At 38.8% G+C, this 26,050-nt stretch overlaps 1 protein-coding gene and 1 long non-coding RNA gene across 3 annotated transcripts in view; one reads left to right on the top strand and one right to left on the bottom strand.

The window, feature by feature from the left end:
• The window catches only part of LOC310842525, a 58,391-nt gene extending 53,083 nt beyond the window's left edge, over window positions 1–5,308 (top strand). The window contains exons 8-11 of the long non-coding RNA XR_014563147.1: window positions 1,471–1,554; window positions 1,717–1,789; window positions 2,392–2,912; window positions 3,002–5,308. This is a non-coding gene — a long non-coding RNA (uncharacterized lncRNA). The remainder of the gene's footprint in view (window positions 1–1,470; window positions 1,555–1,716; window positions 1,790–2,391; window positions 2,913–3,001) is intronic.
• Window positions 3,376–25,716, bottom strand: MOSPD2 (motile sperm domain containing 2). Of its 2 annotated transcripts, none has more exons than XM_083734460.1 (15): window positions 25,542–25,716; window positions 24,844–24,907; window positions 22,428–22,583; window positions 21,561–21,647; window positions 19,843–19,997; window positions 18,634–18,694; window positions 17,482–17,520; window positions 17,029–17,153; window positions 15,912–16,082; window positions 13,029–13,141; window positions 10,665–10,761; window positions 9,342–9,438; window positions 7,580–7,709; window positions 6,416–6,518; window positions 3,376–5,936 (listed from the first exon to the last, which is right to left on the bottom strand). In XM_083734460.1, exons 1-15 carry the CDS (start codon window positions 25,548–25,550, stop codon window positions 5,790–5,792), a joined length of 1,554 nt encoding a protein of 517 aa, XP_083590586.1. In that variant the 5' UTR covers window positions 25,551–25,716; the 3' UTR covers window positions 3,376–5,789. The 2 variants fall into 2 exon arrangements, with proteins under 2 accessions (XP_083590586.1, XP_083590587.1); XM_083734461.1 differs by having other exon boundaries at window positions 24,844–24,904.
• Between the last annotated feature and the right edge of the window lie 334 nt (window positions 25,717–26,050).

Here is a 26,050-nt window from a genome sequence, read left to right as displayed (position 1 = left end):
TGAGCTCCCTGACGGAGTCATGGCATGGCCCTAGCTCAGCCCCGGACTTCAGACAAGATCCACACACCCGGATTCCTTTCACGGAATACCCTTTAGCTTGGAGGGGCAGTTGATGGCCACACCTCCCCTCCTCCATCATAAGATCAATCAATGCCTAACCGCCAAACCTTACAAAGTTGTGACGATTGCTACGAGGTAGGTGAAAACCAAATGGCCCAAGCCAATTTGCCAAGTGGGAAAATTCCTACCAGGCCCCTCAACGGCAACCAGCCGAGGTCCATAGCAAAGCCAAATTCGAAACCTGAAAATAGGGAGGGAGAGCGGGGGACCAAAGAAGTGAGCAAAGAGGAAGCTCTCTGGCTCACGCCTCAGTTTAAATGAGGCCGGCCACGCCCCCCCCCCAGCCAGTGGATTTGCTGGCAGGCGATTATGGCTGGGAAACTCCGGGGGATGCAGGACTTCGTCCCCCGCCCCCAGAGGGGAATCGGTGGCCACGTGGTCCACCATAACTTCTCCCCACTGGGGAGTGGAGTGGATTTGTAGTATGTTCTGATATCTTTTAGGCACTTACATCAATATGGCAGGTGGCCATCTCTGGGGAAATGTACAATTTTTTAAATGAGGCTGGTTGTTTAAGTGGGGCTGAGGAGCTTTGATACTGCAGATTTCCATCAACCCCAGCCAGCAAAGCCAGAAATCAGAGAAGGTAATAGACAAGGCTAACTTTGGCAGATTAATTTCAGTGGGTCTACTCTGAGTAGGACTTAGTTGAAGACAACCCACAGTCGTGGCTTATTGTTATGCTTCTCAAGAAAGCAGGCATGACGAAACAAAGAGTAGTAGGTTTTGCCTCAATGCCAGGCTCTCTTGGCATTGAGGAAAAGACCCGATTGCCATCTTATTTTTCTGTTGCTCATTGTTTGGCACATGCTTTTTGTTGTAGCTGTTTTGCATGCAATGTCTAAAGCAAGGAACCTGCGGCCTTCCAGATGTTTTTGGAATGGAAATCCCATCATCCCTGGCCACTGGCTGGGTCTGATGGGAGCTGGGAGTCCAGCCACATCTGAAGAGCCATAGGTCCATCCCTGGAATAAACAATTCCTCAAATATGCATTTTAGTGACAGAATTTGCTGTCAGCTTTCTGATTCGTATTAAGTCTGCCTAGGGCATTGTGGTTCAACCTTCCCAGTACTATGCCTACCCAAAGCAGTAGCAGGTTGTTAAGACAGTAAGCTTTTGCTTGGCATCGTATCCAATAATCAAGTTTTTCCTGTTTGAGCAACGTTTTTGGACATGGCATCAGTTGGAGTACCTGTCAAATAATTTGTTGTACAGGAAACAAAAGCGTAGGAGGCGGCAATTGCTCCTGGTACTTGTGTTTGAACTCCACGGTAGTGATCAGTCACTACTTCACCCTGCAGGACTCTCCTAATGAATTAAGAGTGAGCTTGTCATTTCTATTCAGACAGACAATGAACTGCATACAAAGGGGGAAGAACCACCCATCACCTCGCTCTTTCATTTCTTGTTTCGCAGACCCTCTGCATGATCTGGTAAGTTTTACACAACTGATGCTGTTTGCAGTAATTTGTTTTTTCTTGGAGCAATTTGTCAATAGCACTATCGCTAGCAAGAAGCCCTGACATTCTGTTTTGAGCCTTTTCGGTGCTCCTGCCAGGGAAATGACACTCCCAATTTCTTGCTTTCCTCCCCAGGATTTGTAGAACAGGTGTTTGAGCTTTTCTTCAAGCTGTTATTACTTGGAAGTGATTTTCTCCTCCTCCTAAAGTAAGCTGTTGGTGTTGTGGGGCCATGGGCAACTTATTTCTATATTGAGCATTTTTCATTAGTGTTCCTTGTAGTTAAGAAAGCATTTATTTACATATTTTATTAGCTGGTTGACTTCTGCCTGGCTTTCCAGAGATTAGGCTCTGTAGAGGAGAGGATAACTTTGAGAACTTGTCTTAAGAGGGGGGTGGAGGTAGGAAGTCTGGAGCATTCCATTGTCCCATTCGCTCATGAATGTCTGAAACAGGAGCTCCAGTAGAAAAGGTGGGGGGAGTGAAGAGGATGAATACTTGAAGCCATTTCGGAGTATCCAGAGAACAAAAGGTTTCTCTGCTGGTTGAGAGTTTGGGCCACTAGTAAATCCTCCATCCAAATCTGTAGTATGGCATTTGGGCATGCAAGTGGAGGACTGAAAGCCCACCCCCACTGTAAACAGTGTGTGCGTCTCTGGTCAGAAGGCTCAGCGATAGCAGTAGCAGCTAGCATATACATGTTTTAGCAAGAATTGGCGCTGACCAATGTTGGGCTCTTTCAGGTAGAAACCCAATGCTGGTAGTGGAAGTTTACCTATTATCATGCTAATTCATGCATTCTATCTGCAGCTGATTCTTCCCAGTCAGTGCCAGGCCCCAGAACTAAGGAGGGAAAGGCAATACTTTATTTTAAAGGAAAGATGCTAGTGCACCCAAACTCAACACAACTAAGAAGGAAATGCTAAATATGAACAAGTTTACAGCTGATTAAAGTGCTTTGTTGATGGGCAAGAGAGGGAAGGAACTGAAGTCACATGAGCTGTATGCTCTGGACTAGAGTTCATCAGCTCTCTGTGTAACCCAAATAATGAGATGATTGGGGTGATTTTGGTTGCACGCTCACATTCCTGAGTTTGAACATGCTTCTGAGTCATTCTGTGGCCTGTTTTTACAGGAAGTTAAAAGCACAACCTGCCCTCCTTATATTTTCTGAGAAAGAAATTTCAGAGTTCAAGAGGGGGAGGGGTAATGAAGTTGTTTTGGCTGAGAGTAGAGCATAAGTACCTTCTTTAAGCGAAAATTAAAAACCAGAGCATGCTTGCCTTCACAGAGGGTACTTCCATAAAATGGGTAGCAGTGGCAAGGAAAAGGTAAGATTGCCTAGATGCTTGACCTACTATTTGTCTGAACTTTGGCTGGTCATACCCAGGGACACTTTTCTCATGTTCCTCTTTTTCAGACCTAAGAGAACATGATTTTCCTAACATCCCAATATTATGCTTCTTTGTTCAGAAATAAAACCTGCAACCCTTTGGTTCTATAAAAGGCAAAGGCATGTGTGCAGTGGGGGGGGGGGGGGAGGCACACAACACAAACACAACCTAGCAGCATGTGCTAAAGGTTGGTTATTTGTATTGTACTAAAGTCGATGGGGCTACATAACTTGAAGAATTTTCTTTAAGTTACAAATGAGGTAGAATGGAAGGGCAATGTAATATTTCATTTTAAATACAATCTGCACTAAAAAGAGAGAGCAAGAAACGCAACTGAACTTTGAAAAAACATATGTCCAAACTGTGTCTGTTAAGAACTACAATGAACGCGTTTTCCCCCTTTTTGTTTCACAAATGCAGTTATTTATTTATAACATATTAAAATATAAAACGTTGTCTATCTGATCGGTTTTACATAGAAAATATGAATACAGTAATAAAATACTGAAAATATTTGAAGCACCAGACCATTAAGAGCATTAATTGGCATATGCTTATGAATATATTCTGAAAACATTTAACAAAGTGAAATTAAATCTAATCCAACTCACTGATAAGCATTTTAAAAAAATATTAATTTGAGACTAGAATTATTCTATATTTTGTACTTACAGTTGACTTGCTGAGGAACTACAATAATAGAATTTAACTGAAGGTAATGCAACTGATGAGAGACCAATTAATCAAATTGTTTTGGCTTGTTTGTGAAATATGAAGTGACTTGCATAAGAAAGATATGTTTCTTATGATCAGCTGAAACCGTAAGCCAATACAGAACAAATCCATGGGCACAAAGGTAAATTCTATAAAAGCATTTCATACCTGTATCATTGAATGTTTGACTAAAATCACCTTGCATTATTATTGTCTAGAATATGTTCAATTTTATAAAAGTCAATTCAGTGATCAAAACCTTGGTGAATGTTTCAGTAAAATGAGTAGGTAGCAAGAGACCCATCTTCCTAGGGTTTGGGATTTGAAACAAGGAGGCACTATATAGGAAGCCAGCAGACTCATAAAACTATTATAACAAGCCAAATAAATCTGCTGTCATCCTCCCTAATTTCAAGCTTAGCTAAATGAACATAGCCAAATTCTACACATTAAGGTAACAGTCAAATAGATATACATGCTTAAGCCTACTGAAACCAATAGCTGAAAATTGGTTTAACTTGTAAAAGTAAACTGCATTTCCCACAAAGTTATTACTAATAAATTAAAAATAAAATACAAGAACCCAGAAGAGTGAGCAGCATTATCAAGGTGAGATACACTGTAGTGGAAGAAGTAGTATGTGATATAAATTATGGCCTCAATCATGAGAGCTTAGTGCCACTGGAGTGAAGCAACATCACTGCATATGCAGAAGCTCAGCTACTCAGGGATTTTTTTTCCTTTACATAAAATAGGAACAGCTGAAGAGTGTAGCAAAAAGTGCCTATGTGCACATAGAGCTTCTCATACGCAGAAGGAAAGAGGAAGTCCCTGCACATGCTGTGTGCTCCAGAGCATAACCAATGAGTGCCTGATTGCGAGTACAGGCTGGTTTAGATTTTTTGCTTCAAATTATTCTACAGCAGAAAGAAGCGCTGAGAACTGATCTTAGGACTGCATCTGCAAACATGACTTACTGCACCATGTATTGTTACAACTTGTCTGATTTACAAAAGATTAAATGTTAACCAAAACATGAGTACTCTTACTTTTAAATTTCATATAGCATAGTTATAGTTATGTAAAAGGAATGTTTAACTGGGAATGTTTTTATTCATCTTTTAGAATGCTTTCTTGTAATGGTTTTCAAAAAGCGCTATTTGCAATTCCTCTGTATACCTGTGCCTTCCTACTTTTTTTCCATATCACACGTGATTTACAACACATATTTGAGAAATTACAGGAATTATTCCAAACTTAATAACAAATAATAATTTATGGTGTTCTATTTGTTGTCCTTGAATTACAAGAGAACACCAACCTAGTGGGAAACTGACAATAAATTTCATGGCATAATATAGTTGCACTCCTGAACTAACTAGTTTAGTTCTGTAGATTAAGACACACTGAAGAATGGAGAGTTGTGTTCCTACACAATTCTTTTTCAGGTATCATGGTATATAGTAATGTACTATGGCATTCTTGGAAAAACTAACTTTTATTTTGGCTCTTTGGAACCATTGCAGGCATTTCCAGGCAATTATGGCTACAAGGTATTCAATGCAAAATAGTATAATCTTAAATATCTGTAATAATTTCAGGGGGGGGGGGGGAGGAAGTGAGCAAGAATAAAGACCACCCCCCAGACTGCAGTTCTTCCATTTCAAACTGCATGAGCATGTGTATCATTTCCTTTTATGTACAAATAGCATAAATGAGGCTTTCCAATACTGTTACTAATTTGCACTTTCATTTCAAGGGAAATACATTTTATGCACAAATTGTTTTGATACATCTTGTATACTTCTGCATGACAGAAATAAAAGTAAAAATACATTGTCATAAACATCTTTTGTTCTGTAACATTTATTAGGTTGCCCAGTGAAAATGACTCCTTTAATATCCTGTTTTACTTCCTGTACTTTAATAAATATCAACAAAGTCACTCTACTTGTTGATTAAAGGCATAGATCACAATCTTGTGATTCACAGTTTCTGGAGAGTCTCATATAGATCTCCTTTTTGGCAGTTTCATAGTACTGGTTCTTTGCCTTTTCCAAATGAATTGCAGAGAGGGCTTACCGTACAAAGCATTGCTACTTAGCTCCTTGGCGCATACAACAAGTAGATACAAAAGGTAGTACTGGCCAGTAATAGAAACATAAACAAGAGAGTCAATTGCTGGAACCAGACGCAACGATCAATCTGTTCTCGGAGTCTTTTATTAGATTGCAATAACTGTGTTAGCTGGAAAAGGGGGGGGGGGAGTAAACAATAAATAAATAAATCACACAATTTTAATGCCTAACACGTATTTTATCAGTTAGCTGAAAATATGCCTATGTTGTACTATATAAGTAAGGCAAGCTATGTGCTAGCCATACATTCAACATATACCAAGCTCATAGTACTTTCTTTATCACTATTACTGTTCCTCACATTAGATACTGTGGCCACTACATGGCCTAATGGCCAGTTACATAATTCTGTAAAAAAATACTTCATTTCTTTCTGTCCTGAATTTCCCACTATCTATTGCTTTTTAAAGAGCAGCTCCTTAGAATGCAGCAACAGTCACCCTGGAGGGGAGTCTCCAACCTTCAGTTCTTCGGGTTTTCAAGGGCACTAAAGGCTACAGGAGGGAGGAGGATATTGAAAGCCCCCAATGCACTGCACATTCCTACAGATCCAGCTGGAAGCTACATATTAATATGCACAAGTGTTACCTGTATGTGTAAATCTTCGTTCGTTTTTGCAGGAACATTGAATGAATTTTCATTTATTGTTAAAGAAGAAGGTTTGCTGCTTTCCACAACATGACATCTTAACCTGGGACAAATAGAAACAGCAGAACAGTGAAATGTAGTACAATAGTAAGAGGACATGGTTATTTTTTCTTTCTTTCTCCAAGCCTCTTCTGCTTCACAGATTCCATTCCCTGCTGGTATTTGTTTCATATGTTCAATGATGCAGCCTTTATTTCTGCTTCCCTACCTTGCCCCTGCCCACCACAGTGACCAGCAAAGAGAAGATCATCATCAATTATAAGAGAGCTGGAGTCAAAAGGAAACCTAGCCATATTTCTGAGGAACCAGCAATCAGAAGGACAAGATTACCTGCACAAAACATAAGTGGTAATGGTTTGGGAAGCTTGCATAAGCACTGACTAGCTACAGACAGCGCTACGTGCTAGGGAGAACACAATCTGAAGGGGAATGATGAGAACACTATTTTGGAGACTGGCTCTCATCTTCGGCTGTGCACATGTACTAGATTTGAAAGGGAAAGGAAGGGGGCTTGAAGGGCAATAGATAATTCTGGCTGGATCTAGACACATCAAAGACGCATTTCAGTTTAAAGCTTTGTAAATTTAAACAGGGAAAACAGGTAGAGAAAAACGGGACTCAACGTCGCCATCAGGTGGCATATTGTTACATAACACATATAAATCGCTTTTTCTTTACCAGTCTAGGTGAGTCCTCTCTCATTTTTTTTGTGTGTGGTAAAGCTTGCCATGCATGTTCTGCAGCTGGCCACACATGCTGCATTACTCTCCTCCCAGTAGCTTTTTTTGTTTTTCATGTTTAAAAGCTGCTCTGTACTCTAGAACAGGCAGTTAGTTACTGGCAAGTTTCCTCTTTCTTCTTAAATCATTTTTTACATATTTACCATACTTGTAATTATAAACACCAGCAGTAAATATTTCAAAGAGCTGTATCTGTGCAACTCCTAAGGAAGGAACTAACAAGTCGTTCTTTATTTTATACCATGCCTACCAAGGGTGCATCTCTGGCAAATTTCACCTACCAAGATACTAAGCAATATGGAACACTTGTTTTCAGTTGCATAGGCAGCTCAATATGTCCCCCAAAACAACGTGAAATGCTTACCTATGTTCCATCACTTTGTTTCTTGGAACTTCCTTCCAAAACTGACCCAGTTCTTGTGTTCCTGTTCCAGAACACTGCTCCATTTCTGCTGCCATAATCAAGAAACGATCTTGCAGGGAAGCTGCACAACCTGTTTAATTAACATGACAATTTTACTTCCTTTGGATTTAGGCAGTATTTCAAAAGTTTATACACTACGAGTAAAAAAACCCACACCCTTGACTATATCTACATATACAAAAAGCTAGTTTGTTACTGAAGATACGCAATAATTAGAAGCACTGAACAAAATTTGCCAATTCACAAAAGAGTTATGAAAGAGTATAAGATACATTCATAGATTAAAATGTAAAATTATAAAGGCTGTACCTGCAAGAAAGCCACTTCCTGTCATCCTTCTGAAATCATGAAAGCCCCTCAAATGGGGCTTCCATGACTACAAATTTCACCCCTTCTTAATCTTAATTAAGAGGGTGCCCCTCTTAATCTCAATCTACAAGGTGCCCCTTGTAATTCGCAGACTTTATCTACTTAGCAAATGTTATTTATTTTGGTCAAAAGTGGGCATGGGTGGGTAGGTGATAGGTTTTTAAAAAAACCAAAAACCAAAAAATCCCTATAATAGTAGCAGAGAAAGGCAAAAAGAATCATTTCTCCAAAGTGGGATTCAGACTTTGTGTCTGAATTGGGCTGTTTTCCAAAGCATGAATGTGGGTTCAAATTGCATCTTGTAACTGGTGTTCAGATCCCATAACAAGCCCTGGTGGACATAAGCTAATTGTAGGTTCATGAAAATCCCCAAACTAATTTACAGCAGATTCATGGGGCATATAAATAATTTGGGATTAATTTATTTTACCATATACCTATCACACAGCTGTCCTAAAATAAATTCTTCTAAAATCTAGTTGCTGTAGTTTTTCAAACACAGGTTGTATACATTCTAGTAGTCTCTCTCCCCCCCATACACACACTTTTGAAAGAATACACTACCTTTTACTTATTCATCCAACATTAAATATGCAGCCCAATTCCAGAATAAAAAATAACAATAATTAAATGTTAATAGGATCCAGCATGTTTTGAATTCTTAAATTCTCTAGGGCAGGGCTCAATATAATGTTTACACTATATACACACACAAAAAGAATCAATATATATATATATATATATATATATATATATATATATATATATATATATATGATATCAACGTCAAGCCAACTGCTCTCCTAATCATTCTAGAAAATAACTCAAATATCTTTATGCTACATCAAGGAGGCTGCTACTTATTTGAAATATGTTCCTAAATGTCAAAGTTTTGATAAGCAAAAAAAAAGGTCATTTAAATAGTACACAACTTGAATCCGAGGCCTCTTTAACAGTATATTTATTTGTTAATCAGTAGCTAACTTTTTGCATATTTACAGGAAGCATGAAAAACAACAGAATTTTTAGAAACAGGCTAGTAATGATAGAGGTTTGTAAAGAGATTGAGCAATGAACTTTATTAGGGTTTGTTTTGTTCAAATTTTGGCCTATGGAATTCTACAGGCTTCATCTCTCCACTACTGGGGATGAGTGAAAGGTTGAACTGGGAGATTTGGACTAGACAGAAGCAGTCATATGAAATCTGAACAGTTATTTGGTTTCACTAATGCTTATGTTCTAGTACATGTAGAATTCCAAGCTTGCTGCCAGTAATGTACATTACAGAACTTGTTTATTTCATTTATACAATAGTGTAAAAGATTTTACTTACCTCCATGAAGAGATACTATTATATCTAGTGATGTGCCTGGTTCACAGCTGCTGTTACTTGGCTTCACTCTGTACTTGTCAGGAGCAGTTGTTCTAACCTAAACAAAGTGTAATTGTATTAAATGCTACCAGTTTTCTTATTTAACAAGGTAGAGGACTAGATTCCGCTCACAACTTACCAGTGGGACAAAAACTTGATTAGTATTCTCCATTTGTGTTATTTTGCTTCTGAACACTAATCTTCCATTTAACTTCCACAAAATACCAAACTTTACTCTCCCAAGTGTGTGGGGGGGGGGGGAGGCGTATCAACATGCTTGGGGGAAGCCCAAAGTTTGCAACGAGGACTTGGCATGCACAGTGGCCACATAATGCTCTGTGTGTGTGTGTGTGTGTGTGTGTGAGAGAGAGAGAGAGAGAGAGAGAGCGAGAGCGCAATAGCGCAAAGAGGGAAGTATAGGATGCAAAATCAGGAGTCATGAGAACCTTCTGTATGTTTACTCAACAGGAATATATGCGTGCCAGACTTTAACCGTGAACAAGAGTTTGGATTTGATATCCCGCTTTATCACTACCAGAGTCTCAAAGCAGCTAACATTCTCCTTTTCCTTCCTCCCCCACAACAAACACTCTATGAGGTGAGTGGGGCTGAGAGACTTCAGAGAAGTGTGACTGGCCCAAGGTCACCCAGCAGCTGCATGTGGAGGAGCAAGGAAGCGAATCCGGTTCCCCAGATTACGAGTCTAACTGCTCTTAACCACTATACCACACTGGCTGAACACTTCACACAAACCTTTTATTGTTGATACTACTTATCAATAACAAATAACCAAGGAAAACACCCAATTCTTCTTAAATGTAATCTAAGCAATCACTGTAATGAATTATGTAAATTAAGCCAAAGAAAACAATATACTCTTCTGCTCTCAACTCACTGTACTGCTAATTCTTCATTAGGACACCACAAGTTCTAGTATAATGGGAGAGTAAGATCTCCTCTCACTCTTTCCATGTAAGTTTTACACACGTTTCCACATTAGCTTTATAAACTGCATATCATGTTCTTCCTTGGGGTATCTTTCCTGATACTTCACTGCTATTATCTGGCATTTCACTGCAATATTAAAGTGACAAACATTTGATGAGATACAGTTATACAGTATAATATAAAAAATATATAGTTACTCCACCTTTAAGATCATTTATCTGGTCCTGGTTTGACAGCTTTGTCATAGAAAGTTATGGACACCTTCTGAAAACCATTTCATCAGCTATTATGGTTACTATTCAGTCAGGTTAATCACCACATAAACACAGTATTTACCTTAAATGCCACTGTATTTTTGGTCACATTTGTGAGAACGATCAAGCATTTCTTCTCTCCAGTTTCTTTGGACCCAAAATGCAGTTCTTCTGCTGGACTAATGAAAAATCACAAATATGTATTAAAGCATTTGCATTACAGGTTTACAAAATTCATTCATTCTCTTAAAAATCAAGTTTGTGCTTATTTAGAACACTATCTCTCAGTTAACAGGCTCTAACCCAATCCTTCAACGTTTACTGCTAAATGTCAAATACTTTTAACAGTCCTTTCAGTGAAATTTTCACTTCAAAAGCAATTCATACTTCTATTTTACTCATAATATCCAGGAGTCATTTTGTGTTCCGAGTTTTAAGAAATATGTGTTTGGGAAAATACACATGTATTTTAACAAAGTATCATGAAGCATCAACAAGCCAAGGGCAAAACAACTGTTTGTCATCTTTTTGGGTAAGTAATATATATATATATTTATGTGTAGTGTTACCTGACATGAAATCACATCACTAGTCCATCTAGTTCAGTACTGTCTACTCTGAACGGCAGCAACTCTCCAAACGCTTTCACAGCCCTACTACCGGATATAATTTTTAAATGGAAGATGGGCGAGACAGAATCTGGCTCTTGCGTATGAAAATTGTGAGCTGCAACACTTATGGCCAGCAGGAACTTCCAAATAGCTGTATCAGTTCAACATTTTAAGAAAAAACGAAAGTGTTTTACATATGCTGAGGCAAAGTCTGCTATTACTATTTTATTTTGTAGCAGAAATATATGCACTTTTAACACTCAACTCAGTACCTGGGACCCAAAGAGCTATTTTGCATGCCCTGAAGGCATGCAAGCAGTAGATTCGCATTCTGTAACACAACTGCTTTCTGAGCTTTCCTCATCTTTAGAAGAGGTTTGACACATAGCTTAGGGGACTGCTGCTTGAGAAACACAAGCCCAAGGCTTGGTGCACAGAACCAGTCAGGTGGCTCTTTGGATCCCAACAAATAGGCATTGCAATAATGAATTATGCACACCAACCTATCTGTATAACAACACTCACAATGCAAAATGAAATTTAAAATGTGGGAATATATTTTGCCCAAATTAAGACATGTTAGATCTGGAAAAAATGTTAGAACATTTCATCTTTATTATAATCTCTATTCCCCCTCTCCCATACCCACAAACACATTATGAACCTACAGACACCTAAGTCAATGAGGTTACTAGCCTGCTGGGGACTGGCTGGCTGAAAACTGCACTTCTACGCCAGGTGAAGATGAAGGGGTTTCACTCCTCCAGCAGTCTGCTTGGTTTCAGAGTGCTGTATTACTCCTCTACCAACCTGCTCACCTGCCACAATGAATTTCATGCACTTGCTTGCCTATAGTATATGGAATTCCTGACTGCAATGTTGATGTATATCAAATGCTTGGGTGATATACATGACATAACTAGGCTGAAATAATGAAATAATCCTTTCTTTTCTGGAAGACAAGTGGAAGTGATGAACTTATCAATCATTCATTTATAATCACATGAAGAATTTATTTTAGTGACAAAATCAAATGCTAGAAGTTCTGAATTATGTTTCTTAGGTTGGAATGTTCCTATGCCATATTAGAAGTTTGTGTTCCAAAATTATCTTCAATTACCTGCTCAGAAACCTATGTGGTACAAACTTCAGATGTAATCAACATCACAATAATACAACTGCTACAGATTTTCCACTGCACCCCCAAAATCTAGATTGATACCAGATTTGTATAAACAAAAACTTTAATTCAAATTTCTAATGAAACAGTCACATTTTCAAAGGCTTTCAAATTCTTACGGCACATCAGGATATTTTCTAGATATTTTATGTTACAGCTTATGTAAAAGTAAACATCTACACTTCAACAGGTGTTACAGTTCAATTTACAGACTTTTCTGCACTATACAAATTAACAAAGTAATAATTAAAATCAGAGCAATTTTGTAGATATTTTTCTCCACTTAAGGTACGGTATTTGACTCCCACACTATAACTACCTAACACTAACTGACTACATAATAGGATACTGCTGTGAGGGGTGGAGAAAAGCAGCTATAATACACTCATAAAATGTGTATCCATCACAACATATTCCAAATTCATTAGAAATCCAGGTGTCTGAACTTCTTTGCCAAAAGAACCCTGACTTCATCAACACCACCGTGTCCTTCGTAAAGAAACATGCGCTTCAGAGAAGACCTCTGAATCAGATGTGAAACAATTCTTAAAATATCAAATATATTTCCCTTCATGTTCAAGTAATTTTCAAGACACAGAACAGCACTATTACAATATGGAAAGAACTACATTTTTAATGAAATTATTACTAATACCTGATGTGCAATAAAGGTCCTTTAAAAGTGGTTAGTGCTTTCTTTGCATTTTTTGTTTTGGAATCTTGTTTTTCACACTCTTCTGCTTTTGGAGTTTGTTCTGCAAAATTTGCCTGGGGAAACAGAAACAAGGAACACTTTTCACGAATCAATTATATTTTACTATCAAATAAAAGGACATGCCTGAAAATTATGGACTCTGCTTCATTCAGTAAATGAAAGTTATCACTAACTAAACCTACATTTAACAATTTTTTGTTTGGGTTTGAGATAAGGTAAACAGAGTTTTATACATATTGAAAGTTTTCACTTAATGAAGCTAATGTTTTTATTTTTGATAAATGGGAATACACTTTAAGGTTAAGATGCCCTGGTGTGTCTGAGGTTTCCTAGTCTTCATCCAATTTTCTGCCCCATTCCATCAAAACATTTATCAGAAATTTATCAGAAATCCAAGCACAATTTTCAGCTATACAAATTAAACAATATTGTTTACATGTGTATTATTCCAACATCTTGATGAACTTGGGGACTCCCAAGAGGAATGGCATTTTGGCTGTTTCTGTTAGCTCTCCTCTGACAGAAGATAATCATGTGGTGATTGATAATAGCCAGACAGATGGTCTGACTATTCATAACTCTGGAAGATAAGAGTGATCTGGGAGCAACCTCAAATACTTTGATCAAGGCCGTTTTCTGCTGTCTATGCCTGGCAGCTTAAACAGGAGTGAAAATGAGCTGGCAAGCTGAGAAACTGACATTGTGCCCATTGTGCACCTTTCATAGTTAGACAGATCCACCCCCTCTCAAACACCTCTGGGACAAGCAAAACCAAAACTTAGAGAAATCCCTCTATCGGCTGGTGAAAATTTAATCTGAAAATTTCTAAATTGCTGTTGTTAAGAACACAAAGGAAAACTAGTCATTAAAGTGTCTAAGGCAGAGCAAAAAGCTTAATTTATGGTTAGCAATAAAGGTTAAACCGATGAGGGAATCCCCTGTATGAAAAATCTTTAACTCCTTTTCTGTTTCTTGCCACTAAAGAAATGAAAGTACATCAGCCATTACTCCAGCTGCAGGGAAGAATTTATTGTGAGAGATCATATCCATAGCCTGTCTTAAGGTGGAAATATTAAGGCAGACTGAGTTGCTAATAATATCAGAAACATCACAAGCATCCAGTATGGCAAAAGTGCATCTGGATTTCCCAATGACACTTGGTATTGTTCCACAGTTGATAACTAAAAATGATAGGATGGGTGTTTGATAAAATGGGGAAAGAAAAAGAATCAGAGATATGAAATGGAAATGGAAAATACCTAGAGACTTCAGACCAAATCAATGAAAAGTTGGCAGGACTGAATGATGAAGTAACTATATTGAAGACATGGAATGAATTGTCTTAACCTTTCCCCCCCTTTTTTAATGTAACTGGCAGTTGGAAAATTGGTCTGGGTCTGGTCAGTGCCTGAGCAACTGACCACCTGGGATTCACATGTACACTTCCTTTGGGGTCTATGACAGAATGAATGTGGGATATTAATGTAAGAACATGAATAAATAAATGCTAGGAGTGTGATGGAATATAGTGCATGCTTTCAAAACTGTAAGAGCATTCAGGTAACTATAATGCCCCAAACCTGAAAGGAACATCTAACAGAAAAAAACTATGTATATTTAACTCTCCATAGTAACCCCTACACAGTACTTTTTAAAAGTGAACATAGATGTTTACTTATTTTTGGTTTTTATGGAAGCCGCCCAGAGTGGCTGGGGAGGCCCAGCCAGATGGGCGGGGTATAAATTATTATTATTATTATTATTATTGTTGTTGTTGTTGTTGTTGTTGTTGTTGTTGTTGTTGTAACTGCAGTACAGTAGATCCAAATGTGTTACTTTCAACATGCACTCTCAAATAAATAAGGTGCCCAAATTACTGAGACAAAATATTATCAAGGCAGTACCATGTCACATGGACACCACTTTAGTTGCCAAACCAAGGGTTAAATGAGACATCTCTGATAGTACTTAGCACTTTAGGGAGAAAAAAAGGCTAAAAGTAAGTAAGTAGGAACAACTCCAACTTATATAGATCCTCTATGCAGGACCACAACTACTCTAATGGAGACATTCCAAGCTCAGATATAGACAAACGCACAAGAAAAGGTTGATAAACTTTCTATCACTTAAATCATTTATGAAGTGTTCTAAAATTCACCACTCAAAAATTTAAAGCATGCAAATTTTGCTGAGTGTGTATGCTTCACAAAGTAACTCCAGTTCTCATATAAGGTAAAATAAGGGAAGTGTGTGTTTGTGTGTGAAGTGTCTCCTCTAGGCAAAGTCTGCTGGTATCTCAGAAGGATTGCTTAGGATTCCTGGATAACTGGTGCATAATGTTAACAGCTAAGCAACACATTCACAGGCACAGAATTAAGGTACTGGGAAGGATCATCTTGGAAAAAAATGACAAGTGGGGTGCCGCAGGGTTCTTACCCAAACCTGTTGTTCAACATCTTTATAAACAACTTGAACAAAGGAATTGAGAGGATACTTATCAAATCTGCAGATGACATCAAACTGGGAGGGGTAGCCAATGCCGATGAAGGCAGAATTTGGTTTCAAAATTACCTTAACAGATTATAGAGAACTGGGCCCAAACTAACAAAAGAAATTTCAATAGGGACAAATGTCAGATTCTACACCTACAATTCTATGATTTTTTGGGCTGGTTTCTTGATCCTGACAGCAAGAACATAATATCCAACCAATGACACTTTAGGCTTTATTCACTGCACTAGTTTAACATTGAATGCTTGGAGGGTTGCCATAAAATACTTGTTTGTATCATTCTTTCCTATGCAACCTTCAGTCCAGGGATACCTTTTTTGAATTAAGTGTTTGTTCTTCATTAGAATCTGGACTCTCCTTGTTATCTATGTCTGTTTCTTCTTTGGTTTCAACTTCATCTTCACCAGTCAAGGGTCCATTTTCACACAATGGAGTTTGAAAATCATCATCAACCAATGGAGGATAACTATACTTGAAGGTATCCTGTAATACAAAGATATTAGTGTGTTATGGAGATGGTGGTGAAAGATAAACATAATCACAAAATCATTCTTTGGTCCTCAACTCTGACTGGTTTTATCTGTGCATTCTAAGCAGAAGAAAACATCAAGAACTATATTGCTACATTTAGTGTTTAAGGAAATTACGTAAGAATATAAGCAAATCAAAGCATTAGTGTATCATTGGGTATACAACCTGGTTAATGCCCAGTTAATCAGCATTAATTCAGCAATTCTGTTATCTCACAAATCTTACTAATGGATGGGAAATGGTGTTCAGACCGCGTTTCCAGCATTTTCTGCGCAGGATGCCTTTTAACAAATTATGGTTGATGTTTAATGGAATTAAAATATCTAAAACTCAAGTTACAACCCAAAGCAGGAATATGATTAATGTGAATATCAGAAGACTGCATGATAGCTTCCACAGCTGAGTAATAAGTCATTATTCACTTTAATGACAGGCTGAAAGTCTGCCCTCCCAGGAAGCAGAAGGTCTCAAAGATCACACCACAGACTAGATTGAAAGCCCTAGTAGGCTTAATCCATCTGAGAAGCCAAAAAAATAATCCCTGCTCTAAAACAATACTACTGCTACTCTGGAAGCAGGTGGTTTGATGACTGTGAAGACTACAGAATTAAAAACAGTAATTATTTATATGCTGAATAACAACTTCACAGTCCCCAAAGAGGGTCATAATTACAAGACAGAAAACCAATCAAAACAATCATAGTACACAGAAAAAGTCCATTGGAAAAATAGCTAAAAGCAGAAATTAGTAACAAAACAGTAGAACACAAATTAATCATTAAAAACAAATGCATTATAATTGTTTACTTAATTCCAAAACTGTGTATAGTCTATATATTGATTATACTTTCCCTTCACAACATAATACAAACATTAAGTTCAGCAGCAATATACTTACAGTTCCACCCATATAGGGTGGAAGATATTCAGCACTGATATACTCCTGGATTTCATTCTTATTAGTCAACTTCAGCAAACCCACTGCTTCCGGACCCAGCCAACTTTTCACAATTTTAAAAGCAGCTGGGTAAGAAAAGGGAAGATAGTTTGAAAAGAGTTCTACTATTTTGTTTACACAGACCACAATCACAACTTACTTCCCATTAGTTTTGTTAGCAAATATTGGAAGCAAATACATTTTAGATGGTATTTGATTGCTAATTTTTTTTTTTTAAGCTGTCATTGCCTTCCCTGAATGTTCGGGACAGGTAAAAATAAGACACAAGATACACTGTACAAAAACATTAGAATCATATAAAAATTCCCCTGTCAACAATAATAAGGGATTTGCATAAAATATAACTTTGAATAACAATCCTTCCAGATAAGACAAGTTAAAATTTTAACTTACCATTCATTATCCAGGGCAGTTCAAAGATCACAATTTTTGCTGCATGAACAATAGAAGAGGGTTTTTGTGGTTAATATAGCATTTTAGCACTGTCAAATTTCCTATGAAATGAAAATACTTTATTTGTTGTCCTGTTAAACTCCCCTCTTCATTTTCTTCACTACATAAATTAGCAATTCTGAATGTGTAATTTAAATACATTATTCAGTGGAAAATAGGCCAGAGTTTAGATTTCTTGGGGTGGGAGTCACCTTAGTTATAAGCAAAATAACTGAAAATTTATCATCGATACATTAGTCTGTAAAGGGATATAAAAGTAAATTATAAAGATATGAGCAGAATGCTTTCCCTAACAGCTGTATTTGAGAAATCAAACACAAAAGCTAATAAAAACATTTAAAATAAAATGGAGCAATCAAAACTTTGAAAGACTACATTGAAAGCCCAATCTTATCTGTGTCTGCTCCCAGGTTAATTGGCTGAAGTCTAAAGCTAAAAATAAATGGTAAATGCATCTTTGCACTCACAGGTGTGCTGCCTGCCCACCACTACCCCTGGCTGCCTTTCAACTGTATTCCCTGGAGTGGCTTTTCAGGATACCAGAAACTATATTGGGAAGGGGGACAGGAAAAGCCCCAGTGTACCCAGTTCATTCTTTACTCCCTAGTATGATTTACCTAATACATATAGAAATACTTTAAAAAATATTTATGAGGGGGACAATTACAAAACTCAATTCAATAGCTGCTCTGTGAAAGGCCTTGTTAATTAATTGAGTATTAGACTGTCTGAAGTAATTGGATAGTGAAACCCCCCAATTGTGAAAAGAACTATACTGTGAACATGGCAGTTGTGAAGAATTATTTTCTGCTGCTATAAAAAAAGTGCCACTTATATCCTAGGATCAATCTATTTTATGCCTACTGTAATCCATTTTGCAGACAAAATATTTAGGCAGGGGCAGGGAGAAAAACAGCATGAGGCTCGAATCCACTGAACATCTCAAAATATACCTCAGATTTCTATGAATTCTTCACATTTTCAGGAACCAGCTTGTACTATGGTTGGTACTACCCTCAGATTTGAGAAACTCTTGTTTTTCATTTATTTTCTAAATCTATAGTATAATATAAATGCTATTATCATACTTACTGAGGTAATTAGGGTAATAAACTTTAAAGCAGTTGATGATGTATCGGACAAAATCCATATCCTAAAATAAAGATGTATTACCAATTAACAAAAGATTAAACTCTACTTATAGCTTTCAGAAAACGTCAAGAAAGTTCTGTTCAACAGCTCCAGTGCTGAAGGTGCTTCAACATTTTAAATTTTAGAATATCTCACCGTATTCAAAAATACAGTGGTACCTCGGTTTAAGAACAGTCCGGTTTAAGAATGATTTGGTTTACAAGCACTGCAAAACCGGAAATAGTGTCTTGGTTTGAGAACTTTGCTTCGGTCTAAGATCGGAATCCGACTGGTGGAAGGGCACCAGCGGCGGGAAGCCTCATTAGGGTGAGTGCACCTCGGTTTAAGAACGGTTTTGGTTTAAGAACAGACTTCCAAAACGGATTAAGTTCATAAACTGAGGTACCACTGTATATCAAGCTGATTCTGAAGTAACCCTATAAAATATATGCAAACTGGCTTGGAGCAACACATACAGGCCAGTTTAAAGGGTTACTTTATGCATATAGGCCTGACAAATACTTCTGTGAGATGGTATCATGAAGCATCTGGCAGTCTTAACAAGGTTTACATGGATAAAAGACGTCAAGGCCTTTATTTTTAATGGTTAAGAGTTCTGAGACTGTTGAGAGAACAGGCCCTAAAACCTATAAAAATTAGTGGAACTTTGTTGCAAAACGGAATGTATGATTGCAGCACTTTCTACTGCTAATTAAGTAAGTAGTACACTCAGCATAGTTCTTATTAAACAGCTGGCTTTGGCTGTGATTCATAAACAAGCCAATCCAGAACAGTTAGATTTATGCTGAAAGGCAAATAATTTAAATCTAAGTACTCCATTATAAAAGGCTTCATAAAGGCAGTACAGTGGTACCTCTGGATGCGAATGGGATCTGTTCCGGAGCCCCATTCGCATCCAGAAGCGAACGCAACCTGCGTCTGCGTGGGTCACGATTTGCTGCTTCCGCGCATGACGCCATTTTGACCCTCTGCGCATGCAGCGCAACCCGGAAGTAACGTGCTCTGTTACTTCTGGGTCGCCGCAGCGCGCAACCCGAAAATACTTATCCCGAAGCTACTTCAACCCGAGGTATGACTGTATATAACTTTCCAACTGGAAATGTTTTGTTTAAGACACATCAACAGGAAAACAGTAATATGCATACTTACTATGTTACTAATTCCAGTTTCAGCCATGTCAAATACCACTGTCAAAGGCTTTCCGTGTTCTCGTCTGGCATAGCGTTCCAACCAAAAGGCTACTAGCTTCTTCTTTTCAAATTGAGTTTTAGAATCTTTTACATGAAGTTTCACCCTGAACCAAACTAATGGAGTGGGGTGGGAGAAACACAAATAAACATGCATGTTTGCCTAATAGCTACTTATGACACAACCCAGACACTTGATGCTGCCCCATGGGGCTTTAGCAGAGAAGTGAGGCAACCACCATATCCACAGCCCTGCCACATCTGTGAGAGTAGTAGATAGAGGGGGCGGGGGGCAAATTGATAAGGCAGCCTTCAAATGGCATAGCAATCTGGCTGAGAGGTGTGTTCCAATGTTATGCTGCTTCAAAGCTTCAACCTACACACATAAAGGATGCAGGCCAGCAGGACTAAGCAAAGCATCAACTCTATACAATTCAACTCACCCCCTCCCACGGGTTGGATTATGCCCTTATTCTTGAACTTTCTATCTCCTAAGTAAAGGAGATATTCTTATTTTCTAAGGTACATACATTTTTATTTATCATGCATTAGTTATAATACAGTTTTGTTCACTGCATTTTATTTTAAATCCCTGGAAGATTTTTTTAAAACGACAGAAGAAAGATATTATAAAGAAAAATGTGAATCTATATTTTTGCCTCCTCCTACATGCTCTGAAACATGAATGCAAGATATAAAACATGTCTTCATGTTGAGCGAGTCCTTTTAGGAAGGGATTTTAAAATCCACTTATATATGGTTTGCCCAAATATAATTTTCTTAACGAAATCTACTTAATCTACTGTAAAATCATATACATGTCAACTCAGAAGCGAGCCCCATGGAGAAGAATAGGGCTACAGACCTAAGAGAACAATCTAGTGAGGTAGTTGAGCTGAATTTTTTTTTAACCTGGCAACCAATGTGCCCCTTTGGTTTCAGATAGTACATGGACAGGGGAACCTCCTAGTTTGGTTAGACTAGAGTATACACTTCCAGTTAACAATAAATAAATTACTTCTGGTAGATGAGCCACCATAGCTGCTAGAGGACAATGAACTGTGTGTCCTGAGCGTTTTAGACTCATCTACCCATGTACTATCTGAAATCTAAGGGGTGCATTGGTTGCCAGATGTGAAATAGATTGCCATTATTTCCAGCTATCTTACCCCACTAATCTTTGTCCCATTCAATAAAGACACATTTATTTATTCCAATGGAATTGGGTTGCACCATCAGATGCCTTCCTAAGGCATCCACTATGTTGAAAAATTGAAACCACCAAAGGTTTTCTTCAAAAGGTGGAAGAATTAGCAATCAGTGTACAAAATCAGTCAAATTTCAAGAAGCTATACTGAGGAAGAGGAAAGACACATAAGCACTTTTGAACAGAATATGCTTGAGCATAGTTAGTTTCATGTGATACTGAAGATGTGTCTCCTAAAACGAAGGGCTAATGAAGTAAATGTTTACACCCTGCATGCCTTCATTAAATACAAGACTGCCTAATAGCTACCTCCCTGTGATATGGCCTCAGTATTGTTTTATTACTTCTCAAATACAGATGCCAATAACCTGTTACTGTATATATTATCATAAAGTTTAGTTCTCTTCACTCTGAAACCATAATTACATTTGCATTACTTGTAAATGAGTAAGCAGATGAACAGGCAGACTTACAGATTTTATAGCCTTCCTTATCATAACCATGTAGGTAAATGGCACCAGGTTCAAAGAACCGCTTTGGAAGTGAAGATTCTGTCAAGTCTACAGAAAAGCAAGATTTTTATAAGCACATATAAGTATACTATAACAAAATCCTGAAGTTCTAAAGCAAGACTTGGGGCGGGGCAGTTATTTATTTCAACCAAAACACACCATTATAACTCCAACATAGCATATTGTATTGATTATCCTGTAATAGGGAACGGCAGGGTTCTAAGACAAGTTATTGAAGCCTGGAAAAGGGTTAGGGGTAATATTTAATTTAAAGCATTTTAGGGAACCTCTTCTCACTTATGACAGAGTAGGAACCCCCAATAGACTGAACACACAAGGGCAGCACCAATAAACTGTCAGACCAAGAATAAATATTTTGGTTCCTGGATGCTGTATGAAGACTGCCCTTGTCAGTGAATAAATCATTGTTGTACAGATAGAAATAGCAAAATAATCCCATGAAGTGATGAAAAACAACTAAACATCAGGCATTATTCTCAAGCAGAGAATTTGTCTGTGGAACAGTGTGTGCCCGCATAATTTAGGGCAGTAATATTTCTATATACTGTAGTTGACTTTGGAGGGATGCACACAATTGTATACTTACCAATTAAACACCAGCTCTCCTTTGCTGCTATTTACTTGCAGTATTTTGTCAGTATAGAACGTAATGTCTTTACTCAAAGGCTGCTTTGGGGGTTTAACTATATTATTAACAACTCACCCTAAAAGTGCAGGACAAAACTATCAAGTAGAGGTGCATGTGGAACAAGCAGCGAAGCAGTTTGGAAAGCAACTGCTTTTAGAATTAGATACCAAACATCTTACCATGAACTGCATACTCTTTTCTCCACTGAAAGCTTTCATCAATCATCTTTAATGTATCGTCCACATTATCATCTCGCCATATCAGAAAATTATCAACCCAGGTATCATCTTGCTGTAGTCTCTCTGTATCTCTAGAATCATATTTATCTGTTTTTGCTGGTCAATAAAATAAGAATGACATTAGAAAATATGACCAGATTTAAAAACTGACACATACATATGTTTCCTAACAGTTTGAGCAGGAATACTACAATTTTAAGAGAACGTGTTGGGATAATGAAGACATGTTATTTCTGCTTTATATATTTTATTTCCAAGTGTCTACAAAACATTAAAAATATATATGTTAGTATGTGCACCCTGCCTTTTGGCAAGGCCCACAAGGCAACTGTGGCCTAGTAAGGTGTCAAACAAGTCACAGAAATGTTGGTAAATAGGCCTACCAGGCTGGAGACGGCTGCTATCAGGAGCTGTAGTATGGAGCATAGCCTCAATGACCAAGATAAACCAGGAAAAGTCATTAAAAGCTTGTTAAGTTTGCATTTGGTGCACCAAAAATGCTTACAGGTAGGGAAATGTCCTTAAAATGTAGCAGGATTATGTAACTGGTTTGTGGACTTTTTTAAAAAAAACACTAACTCAGAGCTTTCCAAACTTTTCATGTTGGCAACACACTTTTAGACATGCATCATTTTGCAACAAAAGTAATTCAGTTTACTAGCAAACCAGAGGTTAAACCATTTCCAGCCCCAGGAGGAGCATAGGGAGTGTTCATGCAACACACCTACACACTAAGGTGTTGTGACACACAGTTTGGAAAGCTCTGCACTAGCTCATGATCAGAAAAGGGAAGAATATGAGAGGAGTGAGAAAAAGTGTTCCCTGACTAATGCATCTTTTGATTTAATTCACTGAACAATGCGCACAGCATCAGAAGTTCACACAACTATAATAATAATAATTTTATTATTTATACCCCACCCATCTGGCTGGGTTTCCCCAGCCACTCTGGGCGGCTCCCAACAGAACACTAAAACAGAATAAAACTTCAATTATTAAAAACTTCGCTAAACAGGGCTGCCTTCACATGTCTTCTAAAAGTCAGATAGTTGTTTACTTCCTTGACATCTGATGGGAGGGCATTCCACAAGGCAAGTGCCACTACTGAGAAGGCCCTCTGCCTGGTTCCCTGTAACTTCGCTTGGAAAATCATCAGGACTTACTTCATAACAGCCCAATCCTTCAAGTGTTTAGTCAGAAGGTAGCTTTTAGTTAGGCTACAAACTCCTAAGTATGTGATGGAAAGTCAAGGCTGATTCAGGCAGAAACAATGATGCATTAATAGGTAGGATCACCACAGTGAAGAATATATTGAACTGGGTGTATTTATTAGGAAGACAACCAACATACACCTATTAACTAGTTTCATGGATTGCTAACAAATAAAAGCAAGTAAGTGTCAGAGGACAAATAAGAGAACATAGCCTGTTTCATACTATCTGTGTGATAAATGTTCACTTCCCCTTTCAGACAGCCTGCACTGGAGTTTGCTCTGCAACCATCAGTGGAAATGTGTCAAAATGACTGCTGATGATAGAGCAGTACACCCTGCCTTTTGACAAGGCCCACAAGAAAAGTATGATCATTTCAAAGTGTCAGATAAGCCATGGAAATTTTGGTAATTGGATCTACCAGGGTGAGAAAGGGCAGCTATCAGGAGATCTGTAGAATGGCACATGGCTTCAATGACCAAGCCAAACCAGGAGAAGTCATGAAAAGTTATGATGAGAAGTCAAGGCTCCTCATGAGGAAGAAGTGCCAAGAAACAAGCAGGATACACAAAATTGCTTGTCATTACGTACTACATGGGATCGTTGATACATACCCAATGTTTCGTATCGTTAATGCATATCATGTTGCCCTACTATTTCAAGTCTGGCCCGTACTAAAAATGGAATACATCCAACAATAGTTAATGCTCATCAGCCCGAGGGCAAGGTGCAAAGGTACATGACAAAGAAACCTTGTGGTAGTTACATAGGGATGGCTTGGTTAGGAAAACTGGGAATTCCATGTATACTACTGAGGTGTTAAATAAAATAGATGAATAATTGACACTGGCAGACAAGGAAACTCCTTTCAGAGGCATCTAAGTCTGGTAAACAACTGGTAACCTAGTAAGCAAAATATGAAGGTTAACTAGAGGCGGCCATATAAAATCGTAGCATTTCACTCAAGCTGTTTGTCCCTTGATGTCCAAACATTCCAAGTACAAAAGATCCTCTTTTTTTAACCCAGTACAACGTATTTGGCCTACAATGGGCTACTGGGCTTAAAAGCCACCAATCCTGTATTTGCCATGTCAGGAACACAGCAGGTGTGGGATACAAATGAAATGCTTGGGTACTGCACCAACCTTGTAGATATTCTGCCTCAAAGCGCCTTCTGGTTTCACTTATTAATGGAGCCCTGGAGTCCTGCTGGAAAGGGAAAGGAGCACAGAAAAGATGCCATTTTCACAAACTTCTACAGAACAGGGCCCTCCTTAAAGTGATAGTTTGCCTCCTCAAGTTGCGGCAGAGCATCTGCCTTATTTCCAGGGTCAGAGAATGTTGTCAAGTGACGGCCAAACATCAGAAGTCGAAAACCAAGGACCCAAAACAATGATAAACTCGGGAGTTGTTGTGGAACTGTGCAGCCCAGACACATTAATTGACGTTAATGAGGCCCTTACCAAGAGGCTGAACCTAATAGGCACAATGTCGATTTTCATTTCTCTCTCAAAAAGTTTAAAACAGGGGGAAAGCCAAGGCACACCCAAGAAGGGCGCCTGCTCTGCCACAAGCAGGGCCACCTGAGGAAGACTCCCCACCTGTGAAGGAGTTGGGCTGGGGGATATTCGTGCGGCTTTTCCGGCGCCCCACAGGCTCTACCTCAAATCCCCTCAACCCAGTCACCTCAACTTTACCGCCCTAGCAGCAAAAAAAAAAGTGAAATAAACCCAACAGCCATTATTTTCTTGGACCAACCGGCCCCTCCCGCGGTTCTCAGCCCGGCGGATAGTCATGTAAACGGGCCGAGAATTCCCCCCTCCGCGTTCTCTTGACTACTCACATCCGCCATGGTCCTGCCCGCACCAGACTAGAAGTAGAAGTAGAAGCAGCAGCAGCGACGCGAGAGAAACGGGCGAGACCAAGAGCGCGGGTGGGTAAGGGGTGGGCAGAGGCGCCGGGGAAAAGGAGCGCGTGACACAAGGCTGAGGTAAGGAACCGACACCAGCCGACGCGCGCGCCGGCCTCAACGGCTAACAAAGTCCCCGCCCTTTCTCTCAGCCGCCTACCAACCAGGCCCAGCTCTCGTTCAACAAAAACAAACAAACAAACAAATCATACGTAGCGCGCGCGCGCGCAGACGCGAAACCACAACCTCCCACTTCCTCCCCCCTCCCAACCTCTCTCTCTCTCTCTCTCTCTCTCTCTCTCTCTCTCTCTGGAAGCCACGCCCATTCATTTCCTGGCGTGATTCCGTCCAATCCTACCGCGCGCGGCCTTTCGCCTCTCCCTTTACGGTCCCGCCCATTTCGTTTACTACAGCCAATGGCGCCCGGCTTAAAGACGTAACGT

The sequence above is a fragment of the Podarcis gaigeae genome (genome assembly GCF_964106915.1).
Source record: "Podarcis gaigeae genome assembly, chromosome: 4".
Classification (NCBI taxonomy): Eukaryota; Metazoa; Chordata; class Lepidosauria; order Squamata; family Lacertidae; genus Podarcis; species Podarcis gaigeae.
This window is presented reverse-complemented; position numbering and strand designations above follow the sequence as displayed.

Excerpts from the sequence above, each read along its gene's own strand:
- MOSPD2 (XM_083734460.1), bottom strand. Across the intron at positions 9,439-10,664 it reads AAAATACAGTGGCATTTAAG|GTTAGAACAACTGCTCCTGA; the intron begins GTAAATACTGTG and ends CACTTTGTTTAG. Across the intron at positions 7,710-9,341 it reads AATAGTATCTCTTCATGGAG|GTTGTGCAGCTTCCCTGCAA; the intron begins GTAAGTAAAATC and ends TTAATTAAACAG.